At 43.6% G+C, this 17,101-nt stretch overlaps 1 protein-coding gene across 2 annotated transcripts in view; it reads right to left on the reverse strand.

Annotated features, from left to right (window-relative positions):
- Eef2k (eukaryotic elongation factor 2 kinase) overlaps window positions 1-17,101 on the reverse strand; it is an 84,166-nt gene that overhangs the window by 45,006 nt on the left and 22,059 nt on the right. For both annotated transcript variants that reach the window (XM_008843830.3, XM_008843829.3), the window contains exon 2: window positions 13,315-13,636. In XM_008843830.3, the coding sequence (XP_008842052.1) occupies window positions 13,315-13,560 (246 nt within the window). In that variant the 5' untranslated portion in view covers window positions 13,561-13,636. The remainder of the gene's footprint in view (window positions 1-13,314; window positions 13,637-17,101) is intronic.

Here is a 17,101-nt window from a genome sequence, read left to right on the forward strand (position 1 = left end):
TGTGTGGGGGTATATATATGTGAGTACAGATGCCTGTGGAGGCCAGAAACATCAGATTCCCTGAAGCTGAAGGAAGTTACAAGCAGTTGTGAGCCACATGATGCAAGTGCTGAGAACTGAACCCAGGTCTTCCACAAAAGCAGTATATGCTCTTAACCACTGAGCTCTCTCTCCAGCCCCTGAAGCCCTTGCTTTTATATTATTATTATTATTATTATTATTATTATCACTATCACAACAATCATGGACTTTTAAAGAAGCATCCAGGGACTCACTGAGCCCTCCTTCTTGAAAGATCAACTGTTCCATCGTAAAATGTTTTGTTCCACCCGTACATCTACAGATTCCAAGAAACAGGGCTCTGAGTCACCTGACCTTCCCTCCTGGAGGACAAAAAAAGCTTACACTGAACTCCACAGGAAAATGGAAAAAGAAGAAAGAAATGAGGGGTCACTGCCAAACTCTGTGAGGAGAGGAGACTAACAGTGCGTGTGGCTCCCTCACACTGTACCACACGTCCCTAACAGCTTGATACAACTGTCCCTTGGAACCCAACACTTCATAACGAAAAACTAGGAACTGTTCTGATCTATCAAAGTATCCTATAAGTCCCAAGAAACCTGAAGAAACTATAGTATTACAGATGACTTTCCTCTAGTACTGGGGACTGAACCTAGGGATTCCCACACGCTACAGAAGCACTGTACCACTGAACTACATCCCCAGCCCTCTTTTTGTGGGTGTATGTGTGCATACATACGGAGAGACAGGTTTTTCATTGAACTTGGAGCTTACCAACTGGACCCTGGCAAGCCCCAGGGATCCACTTGTCTCCGCCTCCCTAGCAATGGATTCCAGGCTCATTCCACTGGCTTTTTACAAGAGTGCTGGAAATCTGAACTCGGGTCCTCATACTTGCATGGCAATCACTTTATCAACTAAGCCTCTCCTAGACCTCCTTTACTTATTTTAAGATAAGGTCTCACAGAGTTACCCAGGCTATCCTTGAAATCACTCTGTAGCCCAGGCAGGCCTTGAACTTGGGATTCTTCTGCCTCAGCCTCCTGAGTAGTTGGGATTACAGCCCTGTGCCACCACACATGGCTAAAATGACATATATTTTTTTAGATCTGGGACAGGAGAGCTGGTTCAGTGGTTAAGAGCACTGGCTGCTCTTGTAGAGGACAAGAATTTGGTTCCCGGTACCCACTGGCAGCTAACAACTGCCTGTAACTCCAGTTCCAGGGGATCTGATGCCCCTCTTTTGACCTCTGTAGGCACTGCATACATGGGTGCACTTGCATTCATGCATGCAAAACACTCATACACAGTTTTTAAAAAGTTGTATTTATTGATATAGAAAGTTATAGAGATCTATAGTTTGCTAAGGAAAAACTGGTGTGTGGGGGGGGTATGTGTATCCTAAAATGGTAATAAAAAGCCCACATTTGTGTATTTGTTCTCTATCTACAGTGAAATATAGAAAAAGTCTGAAATCCTAAGGCCTTAACCAATGACAACTGCATTTATATGACCTTCTGCAAGGAACATGGATTATGTCCATAATTTATAAAGCAAAAAAATGTAAACAAAAAAGAAACAAAATAGGGCCAGCAAGGTGGCTCAGTGGGTAAAGGCACCTGCCACCAAGTCTGACAACCTGAGTTCAATCCCCAGAACCCACATGGAAGAAGAAAACTTATTCCCACAAGTTGCTCTCTGACCTCATACACGTGTGTGCCTCTCCCTCCCTAAATAAATAAAGTTAATAAAAAATAAGGTAGACATAATTGGATCCCTGGAACCCATATGGTAGAATCAATTCCTGCAAGTTGTCCTCTGACTTCCACATGCCCATTGTGGGACATATGTGCACATACACACAAATTTTAAATAAATAAACATAAATTCTATGTAATAAATAAATAAATAGTTCTAGAAAAGGCAAGCCTGTAGAGACAGACTGTAGATTAGTGATCACCAGCGCTGTTGGAATTGAGAGGTTAGGGAGCAATGTCTGAGGGGTTCAGCTTTATTTTGGGGGATGCTAAAGAAAATGTTGTAAAGTTAGTTGTGGTGATGGATACATAATTTTAAGAATACATTAAAAGCCATTGGATTGTATATTTTATGGCTAAGTTGTATAGTATGTGAATTATATTGCAGAAAAACTGCTAGAAAAAAAATAATAAAATAAAGGAAGGGTGCCCTTGCCAGTAAATACCGTCCCACATTTCCACAAGTCATTTTGGCACCTTGAACATTCCTTGAGAAAGGTGAGCCCTCACAGCGGGGCCCCAGCCTCCTTAAACTCCTCTGTGCTCCAGACACCAGGTCACCGTCCTTTCCTAAGCCAGCAGGACTATCTCAGCTGGCTTTCAGCTTGCAGGACAGCAAAGCTTTTATGGTATCTTTTTTTTCTTTTAGTTATTTTGGGATGCTAGGGACTGAACCAGGGCCTCTTGCTCACTGAGCAAGTACTGTAACCGGGGAGTCATGGACAAAGCTCTTAAGCTTTGTCTTCTCACTGTGCATTCCCAAAGCACACACACAAAAAATTAATTGCCTCTGGCTTACTTCCTGTGGTCATGAGCTGAGGCCTGAGGCTGCTCCATGGGCAGGGAGGGTCACCTCTCTGAGTGGTGAGTCATCACACCCAGGCTTGCCAAGCTCACTCTGGAGTGACTGTTGTTCTTTGGTCAAGGTGTCAGAGCCATTCCCCCGTCAGTGGGTTAACAGTACATGTGCAACTGAAGATGGCCCACTGGGTCCTGGGAAGCAGGTGCGCCCACCTTCACAGAGGGGAAGAGTGCTGGTACAATCAGTCACTCCCAGCCAACTTTAAATTCAAGGTTCTGCACCAGTCACTCCATTGCTGGTGAGTGTTCTCTGGCAAGCATATCTCTTCAGAGGAGCAAGGGCATATATATATATGTATAGAAACATTGTCTTCTGATTAAATTAAATTAAACTTAGCCATTAAAGACAAAAATAATTAAATAAATAAAACCCAAATGCTAGGATTCACAAGGCCCTAGAATGCACAAGGCTTGATTCCATACACTGAAAAAAATACAATAAAAACAAACTATAAAATGAGATTTAAAAAAAAAAGGCAGTCATCAACAGCATCAGCTCTGTGACAGGTTCTCTGGGGAACAAACACAGGCCTGTGATTTCTCAGGCAAGTGGCTTCAGTTCTCAGAGCCTGGGCTTTATCATCTGGCAAGATGCCAACTGTCTGGAGCTGTCTGAGCACATTACAGCAAGTAAAACATGTACCAGCAGGGCCTGCCCGGCTCACAGCGACCTGCGGAAGTTCTAGTTCATGTCAGTTCCCAAGGGCTGATGTGAAAGGAAAGCCACCATGGTGGAAAAAGGTTTGTATCACCACCATGAAAAACAAAAGGTCATATGCTCACATACCCTGGTATATGCAAGAAACCCTGGGCTGAGGTGGGAGGCACATGTTCACATGTTTAATTTACAGAGTTTAGATGTGTTTTACTTTGTACATAGACTATATTATGAAAATGTCTTTTAAAGTTTGCACATATATAAATATAAATATATATATACATACACACATATTTATTAGTACAGTATTTGTATTAAGGGAGAAAAGTCACCAGAATGTCTTCTCAAAGGACTAGGGGTGGCAGAGCACTGGCCTAGAATGTGTAAGACCCTGGGTTCAACCCAGCACTGCAAGAAAAAAAGTCCTTCAAAAAGAGCTCAATAGGGCTGGTGAGACGGCTCAGTGGGAAAAGGTGCTTGCTGAACAAACATAACCTGAGTTCGATCCCTGGAACTCACTGAGGATGGAAGGAAACAACAAATACCAGAAAGCTGTCATCTGATCTCCACACATGCACCATGGTGCGCACGTGTGCACATGTACGTACACACATGTACACACACACACACACACACAAATAATAATAAATAAAAATTTTGTAACGGGGAATAAAGAAGAAAATGTGGAACTGGCCCAGTGTGGCAGCACGTGCTTGTAGTCCCAGCATTTGGGAGCTAGAGTCAGGAGGATGAGACACTCGGGATCAGTCTCCTTGAGGCTAGCCTGGGCTACATGAGACCCTGTCTTAAAAAGCCCAAACCAGATTGGAGAAATGGTTCAGCAGTTAAGAGTGCATATTGCTCTTGCAGAGGATCTGGGTTTGCTTCTCAGCACCCACATTAGTCAGCTTGCTTGCAACCACCTGTAACACCAGTTTCAGGGGATCCAATGCCCTCTGTCCCCCTGAGCACCTGCATACCCATGGGTCACATAAACTCATGCAGGTGCACACGTGCACGCACACACACACACAGACACACACACACACACACAGACACACACACACACACACACGCACACGCACACACACATGCCCAAACCAGTGTGGGGAGGTGGGAAGTAGATCTGAGAGGAGTTAGGGGAAGAAGTGGGGATGAATATGATCAAAGTACATATAAAATTCTCAAAGAATTAATGCAAATATTACATTTTTAAAAGCCCAAACCAAAACCAAACAAACCAACCCCCAAAATATAGAAGTGTCAGAGAAGTACAAAATGAATACAATTGTTTGCATCCCTGATCCACTCCATAGGTAACTCCTGAGGGTGCCCCTGTGTGTGCATGTGTTTTAGTCATCCTCAACACTGCTCTGAAACCAAAGTCTAAGACAGAGGCACGTTCCCATGTTAGATAAACTTCCTTGCCTGACACTCTGTTGAGAGGTCTCCTGAATGATTCTACCACAATCCTTGGAAACATGGCTGCTGACAGAATCTGACATTTTGCAATACACACCTAGTACCTGCAGGGTCCTGTTTCTTGGAGAAAGGCCATTTTGTTTAAACAACCCAGGTTATCACATCAACAGTAAGTTAAAACAACAAAACAAAACAACAAAACTTTAGCTTATTAAGTACCACGGGGAATGAGGTTGGGAAACTAAGCTATAGTCTCCCCTTGGACTCACCCCCTGACAGCAGTCTAGCAAAGCCAGCTTTCTGTGACCTAGAATGATGGGCAATATCCACTCCAGGCCTGGTCAAATATTTTACCAAGTGCTTCTTATTTACATAGAAGCTAAAGGATCAGTGGGGCCATTACACAGCCTCTAGCTGCAGTCAGGAGCTGACTCATGGAGTGATACTAGACAGTCACAGATGCACAAGGAGTTTGCTACGAGCCCCAGGAAATATAGAGGGATCCAGGCAAGGTGTCCTAAGACTGGAAGGATTTTCACAGACTATCAGCTGTAAGAGGTAGACAGAGGCATGCAAAGGGAAACCTATTCCAGGAGCTTTGCAGTACATGGTGAGGTGACTAGAACCCAGAGGTGTTCCCAGCCTCCTCCACCAGAAATTTGAACTTGGCCTTGAAGAAGTGAAGAGTTCTAAGGAAGGGCTACTTGGTGATTTGCTTGTTGGGAGGAGGTAATGTTACCTGGGGGAAAGGGTTGGAGAGGTGCCTCAGCAACTAACAGCACTGGTTGCTCTTTGCAGAGGACCCAGGTTCAGTTCCCAGCACCCACATGGTGGCTAATAACCATCTGCAACTCTAGTTCCAGGGGATCTGACACCCTCTTCTGGCTTCCACAGGGTACCAGGCGGAAGGGTGCACATGGTGCATATACATACACACAGGTAAACACTCATATACATAAAATAAAATAAATAACTCTTTAAAAAAATTTATTTTGATCCGAGGACATAACTCAGTAGTAGAGTCCTTGCCCTGGCAGAGAAGATAATCTGAAGAGAGACACTTGTGTTATTACTAAGACAATGGACCCCAAAAGAAAGAAATATTCCCCAGGAATCCCGTGCTGGGGGAAGGGAAATGTTGAAGACCAGGGACCAGCCAGAGGAGGAACCTATCTCCCAGGAAGAGATTTCACACAATTTAACAGACCACCTTGCAGAACAGACCTGAGCCAAGACAATGACAGGTCAGTGATGGGTGGCACCCTTGACCCTGACCAGAACTGCTTAGTTTACCTCTGGCCCTCTATTTAAACCTAAGCTTCATGTCAGTGCTCCAAAGATGGACTTAGGGGTCAATGGTCTTCTTTATTGGTTCCTCTGCACAATGTTACTCAGTGACTAGGTCTCTTTCTTCTGCTTTTCAGCATTACTTTTGTCTTTAATTGATGTATTGGGGACAGTTGGCTGAGACTAACTTGTTGGGTTAACAGGGCCTAGCCTTTGACCCCAAAAACTTTAGTAACAATCCTAGTGCCTTAAGTAACATGTATTTCTCATGTCATGCAGATCCCTTTAAAATTCACAAACACGCGTGCACACACACACGCACACATGCACACACACACACACACATTTTTTTTTTTAATCAGTCTTTTTTTGTTGTTGTTGTTGCTGTCTTTTTGAGACACGGTTTCCCTGTAGTTCCCGGCTGGCCTGGAACTCACTATGAAAATCAGGCTGGCCTCAATCTTACAGCTATCTGCCTGCCTCTTCCTCCTGGGTGCTGGGATTAAAGGTGTGTACCACCATGCCTGGCTCAGAGGCTCTCTCTGTTTTTTTAAATTTTATTTATTATTTTTATTTTATGTGTATGCATGTATTGCCTGCATGTAGGTAGGTGCACCCGTGTCGTGCAATGCCCACAGACAGGAGAGGCTGTCGGATCCCCCAGAACTGGAGTTACGGACAGTTGTTAGCTGCCATGTGGGTGCTGGGATTCAAATGTGGGTCTTCCGCAAGAACAGTTAGTGTTCTTAACTGGTGAACCATCTCTCCAGCCCCTCAAAGTCTCTCTTAATGGCACCTTCTCCCTTAGGGAAAATCATCATTAACTATTGCAAGCAAATTCTTCCTTAAAACAATTTCTGCTTTGCAAACACTGTCATAGATGCTAGCTTGTGCCACCACACCCAATTTTATGCTATGCTGGGGAACCAAGCAAGGGCTTCTCTCATGCTAGGCAAACCCTCTATTAACTGAGCTACACACTCCCTAGGTGTGTGTGTGTGTGTGTGTGTGTGTGTGTGTGTGTGTAGCTGTTGAGAATATAATAAATATTATATATTTCGGGGCTGGAGAGATGGCTCAGCAGTTAAGAACACTGGCTGTTCTTGCAGAAGACCTGGGTTCGAATCCCAGCACCCACATGGCAGCTAACAACTGTCTGTAACTCCAGTTCCAGGGGATCCAACAGCCTCTTCTGTCTTCCACGGGTATTGCGCGACATGGGTGCACTTACCTACATGCAGGCAATACATGCATACACATAAAATAAAAATAATAAATAAAATAAAAATAAATAATAAATAAGATATTAAAAAATATTCTATATTTCCACTTTCCTTTTCACTTAACAGCATATTTTAAAGACAACAAAAAAGTAAAGGGCCAGGTGTGGTGGCACCTATAGCTCTAGTCCTTGAGAGGCAGGGGCAGAAGCAGGTGGATTTCTGTGAGTTTGAGGCCAACCTGATCTACATCTTGGAATTCTAGGCCAGTCACTGCTACAAATGAGATTATCTCAAAAATGAAACAAAATAAAAGAAACACAAAGAAACAAAGTCAGGGGTCTGAGCTGTATATTCTTCAGTAACAGAGAATGCTTAGTATATACAAGTTTTGACACCCAGAAACCCTACTAAAACTTTAAAAATAGCTACCATTTTGTGTCTTTATTAAGGACCAGCATGTGCTAAGGGCTTTTCATGGTGTTTTTTGGTTCTGTTTTTCTATACACAAATGAAATGTTTTCTGTGGTGCTAGAGATCAAACCCAGGGCTATGCCAAGTGAGGCAAGCACTCTTCCTCTGAGCCATATCCCCAGGTTCTGAAATATTTATAGGTACTGCTTTAAGTACAATTACATAAAGAAACATTGTCTTGTTTTAATGTAAACACATCTCTGTGTTAGGACCATGATCTGTCATTTAAACAAGCCCCTCTGCATGGACTTCTGAGCTGTTTGCATACCAAGCTCTGCTACTTGGCAGTAGCTGCCTTCTCTAGGGCTGGGAGCTGGGAGAATGATAGCAGGGGTGGGGGTGAGGTGGGGTGTGGGGAGGGTGGAGAGGGTGGGAGTATGTTCCAAAGCTGCCGTGGGATGGGAAACAGGATAAACTGTAACCTGCCCTTCAGAACCCAGGCAATCCCAGAGGAGTCTGACAGGGTTATTTCTGGAGCTACGTGCTAGAGAGTGAGTTAAGCTAGGACTTTAGCCTGGACAGGAACAAACTACCCCATGTCTCTAAAAATTAAAATGACTAACTCTGAAGTCATAGAAGAACAGTTTTAATCTCAAATCCCAATGCAGTAACAGGTGTTTTGCTTATAATGCAAACAGAACTGTCTATAAAGACTAAATCAAATAAGGCTAACAGATTAGTTTATTTTTTTAATTTTTTGGACTTTCTGAGACAGGGTCTCCCTGTAGCCCCAGCTGTCCTGGAACTTACTATGTAGACCAGGCTGGCCTTGAACTCACAGAGATCGCCTGCCTCTGCCTTCCGAGTGCTGGGATTAAAGGCGTGCACCACCACACCTGGCTCAGCCTTGCATTTTAAATTCTGCTTGACCAATTATTAAATAAGCTCAATAATGTTTACCTTTCTTCCCTCTCCTTTAGACCAGCATTGCTGAGGTATGAACAGGAACCCCCAACAAAGCAAGCATTCTCTTCTTCAATCCAGAAGAGCTACAGAATGGCTTTCTGATCAGAATCAAAATAAATACATACATTTTACATCATGCCTCTGGACCCACCCCAACACATATGTAGCATGATGCCAAAATATTTAGGGGGCTAGAAAGATGGCTCAGCAGTTAAGAGCACTGGCTGGTCTGGCAGAGAACCCAGATTTGATTCCCAGCACCTACATGAGAGCTAACAACCGTCTGTAACACCAGTTCCAGAAGATCCACATGGTGCACTTACATACACACAGGCAAAATATTCATACACATAAAATAAAAATAAATAAATGGCTGGGCATGGTGGCACATGCCTTTAATCCCAGCACTCGGGAGGCAGAGGCAGGCGGATCTTTGTGAGTTTGAGGCCAGCCTGGTCTACATAGTGAGTTCCAGGACAGCTGGGTCTACAAGGAGACCCTGTCTCAAAAAGACATACATACATACATAAATAAAAATTTAAAAATATTTAACACAGGGCTGGAGAGATGGCTCAGCAGTTAAGAACACTGTTATTGCAGAAGACCTGGGTTCGAATCTCAGCACCCACATAGCAGTTAACCAGGGGATCCAAAAGCCTTTTCTGTCCTCTGCGGGCACTGCATGACATGGGTGCACCTACCTACATGCAGGCAATACACGCATACACATAAAATAAAAATAATAAATAAAAATTTTTAAAAAATCTTTAAAAATATTTAACACAAAACTGGATGAATATGGATTTTGAGGCAGGACAGAAGACAGGGAAGTTATGGTGAAGTGAAAGGGAGCAGGGCTCTTACCCAGAGTGTGGTAAAAGACTCTCACCAGATGAGAGGCAAGAATTCCAGCACTATCGAAACATTTTAAGCCTATATTTAAGCCTATGTTTAAGCCTATATTAAACTCTTCATTGGGGCTAGAGCTATGGTTCAGTGGATAAAGTGTTTGTCCCATAAGCCTAAGGAATGGAGCTGGATCCTTCATACCCAGAGACAGGGGATTGCCAGGGCAACCAGAATCAGTGAGCTTTGGGTCCACAGAGACCCTGCCTCAATAAATAAAGTGAACAGCAATCAAGGAAGACACCGAACATCAACTTCTGGCCTTCCCCTAAACACATACTCTCTCTCTCTGTCTCTCTCTCTGTCTCTGTCTCTCTCTCTGTCTCTCTCTCTCTCTGTCTCTCTCTCTGTCTCTCTCTCTCTCTCTCTCTCTCTCTCTCTCTCTCTCTCTCTCTCTCACACACACACACACACACACAATTTTATTTTTATTAAACCCCAGCTTGGTCAGGTGTGGTAGCACATGCCTTTAATCCCAGCACTTGGGAGGCAGAGGAAGGCAGATTTTTATGACTTTGAGACAGCTGGTCTACATAAAGAGTTCCAGGCCAGTCAAGGCTACATAAGGAGATCCTGTTTCAAAAACCAAAACCAAACCAAACCACAACAAAACCTAACTCTGCTTCAGGAACTGGCTAATCCTGAAATTCTGCTCTGTACTCAAGCCATGAATCCTGGTTTGGCCTGAGTCACGGTCCTAGAAGAATTCCTTAGATTGCTGAGGGATAGTGGGGACCTACGCTGTACCCCCAAATGCTGACACTATCCAGGGCAGAAATTTCCATAGTGAACTTTTATCAGCAAACAAATTTGGTAAAGGGTAGTTAATGGATGTAATGGGCTTTGTTTTGTTTTGAATTTATGAGTGATAATGTTGGGGATGGAACTCGGGGCAACAAATTTGGTAAAGGGTAGTTAATGGATGCAATGGGCTTTGTTTTGTTTTGTTTTGAATTTATGAGTGGTAATGTTGGGGATGGAACTCGGGGCCTTGTACATGGTAAGCATGTGCTCTACCACTGAGCTATACTCCCAGCGGCTGAAAAGACCTTAAAATCCTTTATTTTTCATAGTCAGTGACAAACAGTTAGGGCCATATGCTAGAAACTGAAAGGGAAATAATATTTATTAAGTAGCTACAGTATACAACACAATCTGAGATACTGTTTCAAATACAATCAATGGTTAACAAGAATTCAGCCTTTCCCTCACAGCTGAAAGCAGAGGATGGACAACTGTTTGCTTCTCTGTACTCAATGTTTAGCCTGATATTCAGTACCTACAGTACCTACTAAATGGTTTTCAAGAAAAGCACAAGGCTAAATACATGTTTTTGTTTATCTTTTTAATTTGGGGGGGGTCTTTTTGAGACAGGGTCTCCCTGTAGCCCCAGTTGGCCTGAACTCGCTATGTAGACCAGGCTAGCCCTTAATTTACAGAGATCCACCTGCCTCTGCCTCCTGAGCGCTGGGATTAAAGGTGTATGTCATCACGCCCAGCTCTTTCTAATTTTTTAAAAGATTGGCTTATTTTGTGTGTGTGCATGTGTGTGTGTGTATGTATGTGTGTGTGTTCGTATGTACGCTCATGACATGTGTGTGGGTGCCCATGGAGGCCAAAGAGGGTATTAGACCCTTTGAAACTGGAGTTACAGATAGTTGTGAGCCACCTGGCCTGGGTGCTAAGCACACTTCACAGATGAGCCATTTCCCCAGCCATTATTTTATCTTCTTTAAAGACAGGGTCTCATGTATCCCAGGCCAGTCTTAACCTGCTATGTAGCCAAAGATGATCTTGAACTTACGATCATCCTGCCTCCACCATCTCCCAAATGCTGGGATTACAGGTGTATACCATCACATACACTGGGTTTAAACCTCATGTGTGCTAGGCAAGTACTCTACCAGCTGAGCTACATCACCAGCCTTAAATATGTGTTTTTTGAAAATTAGCAATGGGTTCTTCATTAGAAGTTGGTCACCACCAACAACCTACATCGCTGCATATATGAAGGGTGTGGACTGTAGTCCCTTATCTTTGGCTTCCTTTTCTGTGGTTTCAGTTATTTGTGACTAACAGTGGATAACACAGAACTATCTACATATACACAGTAAAATGAGTTATCTTGAGAGAATGAGAGAGACTGCATGTCCACAACTTTAGTTTGGTGGGTTTGGTTTGGGTTTGGTTGGTTTGTTTGCAGAGCTGGAGATGGAGCCCAGACACTCGTATATGTGAAGTAAGAGCCCTACCACTGAGCGACAGCCCCAGCACATAACTTTTAATACATTACATTGTTATAACTATTCTATTTTATTATTAGTTACTGTTAATCTCCTAATGTGCCTAATTTATGAGTTAAACCTTTATCATAGGTATGTGTGTATAGAATAACAGTACATGTAAGGTTAGGTACCACTCATGTTTCTGGCAACTCCTGGAGCCTTGGCATATACCTCTTGGGCATAAGGGTGGCTTACTGTACCTATGCTCCACGAAGGCAGATCTTAACCAAGTGTGGTGGTTCACACTTACGGCCTCGGGGCTTGAAAGGTGGAGGCAGGAAAATCAGAAGTTCAAGGTCATCCTTGGCAACATAGTCTGAGGCCAACCTGAGTCACATGAGACCCTGTCTCAATAAAAGAAAAAGAAAGGAAAGGCAAGATAAATAAATAAAAGATCTTGAGCCAGGCATGCTGGCACAGGCCAATCATCCTGGCACTCCCCAGGTGAAACAGGAAGATCATGGGTTCATGACCAGCTTGAGCTACTTAGTGAGATCCTATTGCAAACGACAAGAAAAACCCAAGAAAAAGAAGATCTTTGTACTTTTTTTTTTTGGTCTTTTTGGTCTCCCTGTAGCTCTAGCTGGCCTGGAACTCACTATGTAGACCAGGCTGGCCTTGAACTCACAGAGATTGGCCTGCCTTTGCCTCTGAGTGCTGGGATCAAGGTGTGAGCTACCACACCCAGGGGATCTTTGTACTTTTTAAAACACTTTAATATTTTCCATTCTATTCTGTACAATTCCTTCTTGAATGTAGGGGTGCTCACATTTGATGTGCTCACCAAATTTATGTGCACAGAGATATATATATATACAAATGTTCAAGAGACAAGATGTTTGCAATCAAAAACGTTCTTTAATATTTTCTATTAACTTCTATTTTGTTCTATTTCTTAAAAATAAAAACAGGCAAAACTCACTAAAAGATTTTGTTTGTTTGCTTTTGTTTTTGTTTTTTTGACAGGGTCTTCCTAATCCCAGCCAGCCTGGAACTCATTATGTAGACCAGGCTGGCCTCAATCTCCCAGAGATCCACCTGCCCCTGCCTCCCAAGAGCTGGGATTAAAGACACATGCCACATCACCCAACTCACTAAAAAGTTTTTAGACAGCTATTTTTAAGTTTATTTATTTATTTAGTGTGTGTGCACACACATACATGTGCACATCCACATGTGTGAACACAGCATGCTGTGGAGGCCAGAGGACAGTCTGCAAGAGCCAGTTCTCTATCCACCATATAGATCCCAGGGATCAAACTTAGTTCCTCAGGATTGCCAGCAAACGCCTGTACTTGCTGAGCCATCTCACTGGCCACAAAAGGTTTTTAATATGGTTATTTGAAAAATAGTGCTCTATGGTAATAAAGCCTGTCTTAAACCAAGAGACCCCTCCCAGCCTAACAGGAATATTCTCCCATTTGGAATATACTGCCAGGGTTTGGGGACTGTTAAGATGCCAAGATCGAACCCCAACTCCTCACCCCTCACAGCAGATGCCAATGAGGATCACTCACCTTGAAGTGGAAGGAGCCAACTGGTGACCCTGCAAAGACACACTGCTCTTTTTTCATTAGGTTGCTATAGTAGTTCTGGACCTTGGAGTTTACATTCTGGTTGGACCTGGGATCATCAGTGATAGGGCAGATGAAGTAGCCCTCGTCATCGTCACTGTCTGTACCAGGATCCCCATCGTGGTCAGTCTGGGAGGACCCGCCACCATCAACACCTTCCAGGCGGAAGATGAGGTCTTCGTCTGCCATGTTTCAGGGGGAGCCGTGTTACCCGAGGGCTCCGAGGTGCAGCCAGAGTTACTGTGCACGTGCAGCAGCGATGGTCCTGCAAGGGAAAGAGTGGAGGGTGGGTGCTGGTTCCCCCAGGGCGAGGGCTGGGCTGGGAACTTCACCTACTGCTGGCAATGGCAACACCCTCAGAGTGAAAACCCAGAGCTATCTTTTGGGGAGGCAGTTGGCAACAAGCAGGAACATTTCAAATGTCCAAACCTGTCCGCCTAGTCATTCCACTTCAGGGAACTCAGCACTTGGAAATGTGGGAATCACAAGTGCCTCATAAACAACCGTAGTGATCTTTAAGGCCATGAACTAGATCAAATCACTTCTCTGCCCAACACCCTCCAGCAACTTCCCTTGTATGAGAAATAACACACATGCCTTACTAAGTATATACTGGCTGGAGCCCCTGGCCCCTCCCCATCATTCTCTGGCCTTGGCTGTTCTCCAAGGACACTGGTTTCTTTCTGTTCAGTGAATACATCAAGTCCACCGTAGGTTCCAGGGATTGAACTCAGGGCATGAGGCTTGGCAGCAAGTACTTTATCTCGCCTGCCCCTGTTTACCTTTTATTATTGATATACCCACTGGGTGACTCCAAGAATGCCTGGCACAAAGCAAACAATATCCTTCACAGAAATGAATAAACACCCCCCAAAGTGTTCTCTGTAGCTCCATCAGTAAGAGCAAGAAATCACTGGTACCCCAAATGTCCATCAGTGAAGGTCTGTTATATAAATTACAGTTTCTTTCCACACAATGAAGCACTGCATGGTGGTTAGAAGGGGGAAAGAGCCTCTGTAGGGATGGAAACACACAGAGGACCCATGGCACACAGAGACAGATCAGAGGCAGGCAGCAAGACTACAAGATAGAAGTCACATTTACAGCCGATTGATTTTTGACCAGGTGCCAAGATAACGCCTCATACTACAGTCAAGTGATTTTCATCAAGATGTTAAGACTGAAGAAAAAAATCTTCAACAGATGCTGAGGAGTGAACCCGAAGCCCTTCCTTACACTACAGGAAAATTTGTATGAAATGGACTAAGACCGAAGTTTTAAACTAAAACTCCGTTAGAAAACATAGGCTATCTTCGTGATCTCATCGGGTGTGGCAGTGGGGTGGTACTGGGCAAAGAACCCTGGCAAGTGATCAGCCACTGAACTACAGCCTAGCCTTGAGTGTTTTTGTTTTTCTTTGACACAAGTTTTACTATGTACAGGTCAGGGTGCCCTTTAACTTGCTATATACCCAAGCTGGCCTCGAACTCACAACCCTCTTGCCCTCACCTCCTAGGTACTGGATTATAGGTAATTTGCCACCATGATCAATAAGATTTCTTCAATATGAAAGCAAAAGTACAAGGAGTAAAAGAATAAATAATTCAGATATCATTAAAATAAGCTTTTGTGTGTCAAGGAACACCATCAAGAAAATGAAGAGGGACTAGAGAAATGTCTCATTGAATACGAGAACTGGATGTGCAAGCACAAGGGCCTGAGTTCGAATCCCAAGCACCTAGGTAAAAGAGCTAAGTGTAGTCATGCATGTACTTATAACCTCAGTGCAATGCAAGTTGGACACAGGAGGACTGACTGGGGCTTGCTGGCTGCCAGTGTAGCTCCAGATTCAGCAAGAAATCCTGTCTCAAAGGAATAAAAGAGGTGGGCATGGTGGCGCATGCCTTTAGTCTCAGCGCTCGGGAGGCAGAAGCAGGAGGATCTCTGTGAGTTCAAGGCCAGCCTGGTCTACATAGTGAGTTCCAGGACAGCTGGGGCTACATGGAGACCCTGTCTCAAAAAGACCAAAAAAAAAAAAAAAAAAAAAAAAAAAAAAAAGAATAAGAGTGACACAGCAGACTAGCCAACATCCTCCTCTGGCCTCTGTGGGTGCACATGGCCATGCATGCAATACATTTTTTTAAAAAAAAGGAAAGGAAAGAGGCAAACCACAGAATGAGAAAAAAGAAGTTTTGCAAATCATATACCCAATAAGGGACTCTGCCAAGAACTTTTACAACTCAATAATAAACACAATAAAAATGACCAAAGAATTTGACCAGCCACTTGTCTAAAGAAGATACACAATGGAGCTGGAGAGACGATTCAATAGTTAAGAGCATTCCCTGCTCTTCCAGAGGACCTGGCTTTGGTTCCCAGCCTCACATGATGGCTAACACCCATCCTTAACTCGGTCCAGGGATCTGACATCCTTGTTTGGACTCCACAGGCATATGCATACATGTGCACACACCTATACACATAAACAAAAATACTGGGCAGGGGGAGGGGCATCTGGAGAGATGGCTCGGCAGTTAAGGGAACACGCTGCTCTTCCCGAGGACCCAAGTTCATTTCCCACCATCCAAAGTGGGTGGCTCATGATTGCCTGTAATTCCAGCTCCAGGGGATGCAATGCCCTCTCTGGCCTCTGCAGGCCCCTGCGAATAGACAGACAGACAGACAGACAGACACACACACACACACACACACACACACACACACCAACAAAAATCTTTTTAAAAATTAAGCATACACAAACAGTTGATACACACCTGAGAAGATATCATCAGGAAAATACAGCTGGAAGTCATATCCACTGGAATGAATATAATTTTTTTTTTTTTTGGTTTTTTGAGACAGAGTCTCACTCACTGTAGCCCCAGATGGCCTGGAACTCAAGGCTGGTCTTGAACTGAGATCTGCCTGCCTCTGCCTCCCCAGTGCTGGAATTAAAGGCATGTGCCACCATGCCTAGCTGGAATGGATATAATTTTTAAAGTCAAATATTTAAATATTTAAAAGTCAGGAATGATGTCTAGAAACTGGAACCTACAGACATTGCTGGTGGCAGAATAAAATGGCAGACCCATTTTAAAACAATTTGACAATTTCTAAAAAAACACCACAGTGCTACTACCCTGTGGTCCAGCAATTCTCCTAGGATACACTCAGGAGAAATGAAAATATGCCCTCACAATCACTTGTAAACAAGCTAAGTGTGCTGGCTCACACCTGTAATCCCAGCACTCAGAAGGCTGATGCAGAAGAATTGCAGGTTCAAGGCCAGCTTGGTCTACACAGTGAGTTCTACACAGGCCTCGGCTACACACTAAGACCCTGTTGGAAAAAAAAGGTGGAAGGAGAGAACCAACTACACAAAGTTGTCCTCTGACCTCACACACACACACTGTGGCACACATGTCCCCAAATACACATCATGAATGCACACACATACTAAATAAATAAATGTATTAAAAAATTTTAAACTTTTACATGAATATTCAGAGTAGCATTATTCTTAATAGTCAAAAGGATAAATAACCCAAATTCAGGCCCATCAACTGATGAATGGATAACCAAAATATAGTATTCATATAGTGGAATGTTATTTAAAATTTTTAAAAAAAGTACTGACACAGCCAGGCATGATGGCACATGCCTTTAGTCCCAGCACTTGGAGGCAGGTAGATCTCTATGAGTTCAAGGCCAGCCTGGTCTACATAGGGAG

Source organism: Nannospalax galili, unplaced genomic scaffold (genome assembly GCF_000622305.1).
Source record: "Nannospalax galili isolate Female #2095 unplaced genomic scaffold, S.galili_v1.0 scaffold381, whole genome shotgun sequence".
In the NCBI taxonomy this organism is placed as follows: domain Eukaryota; kingdom Metazoa; phylum Chordata; class Mammalia; order Rodentia; family Spalacidae; genus Nannospalax; species Nannospalax galili.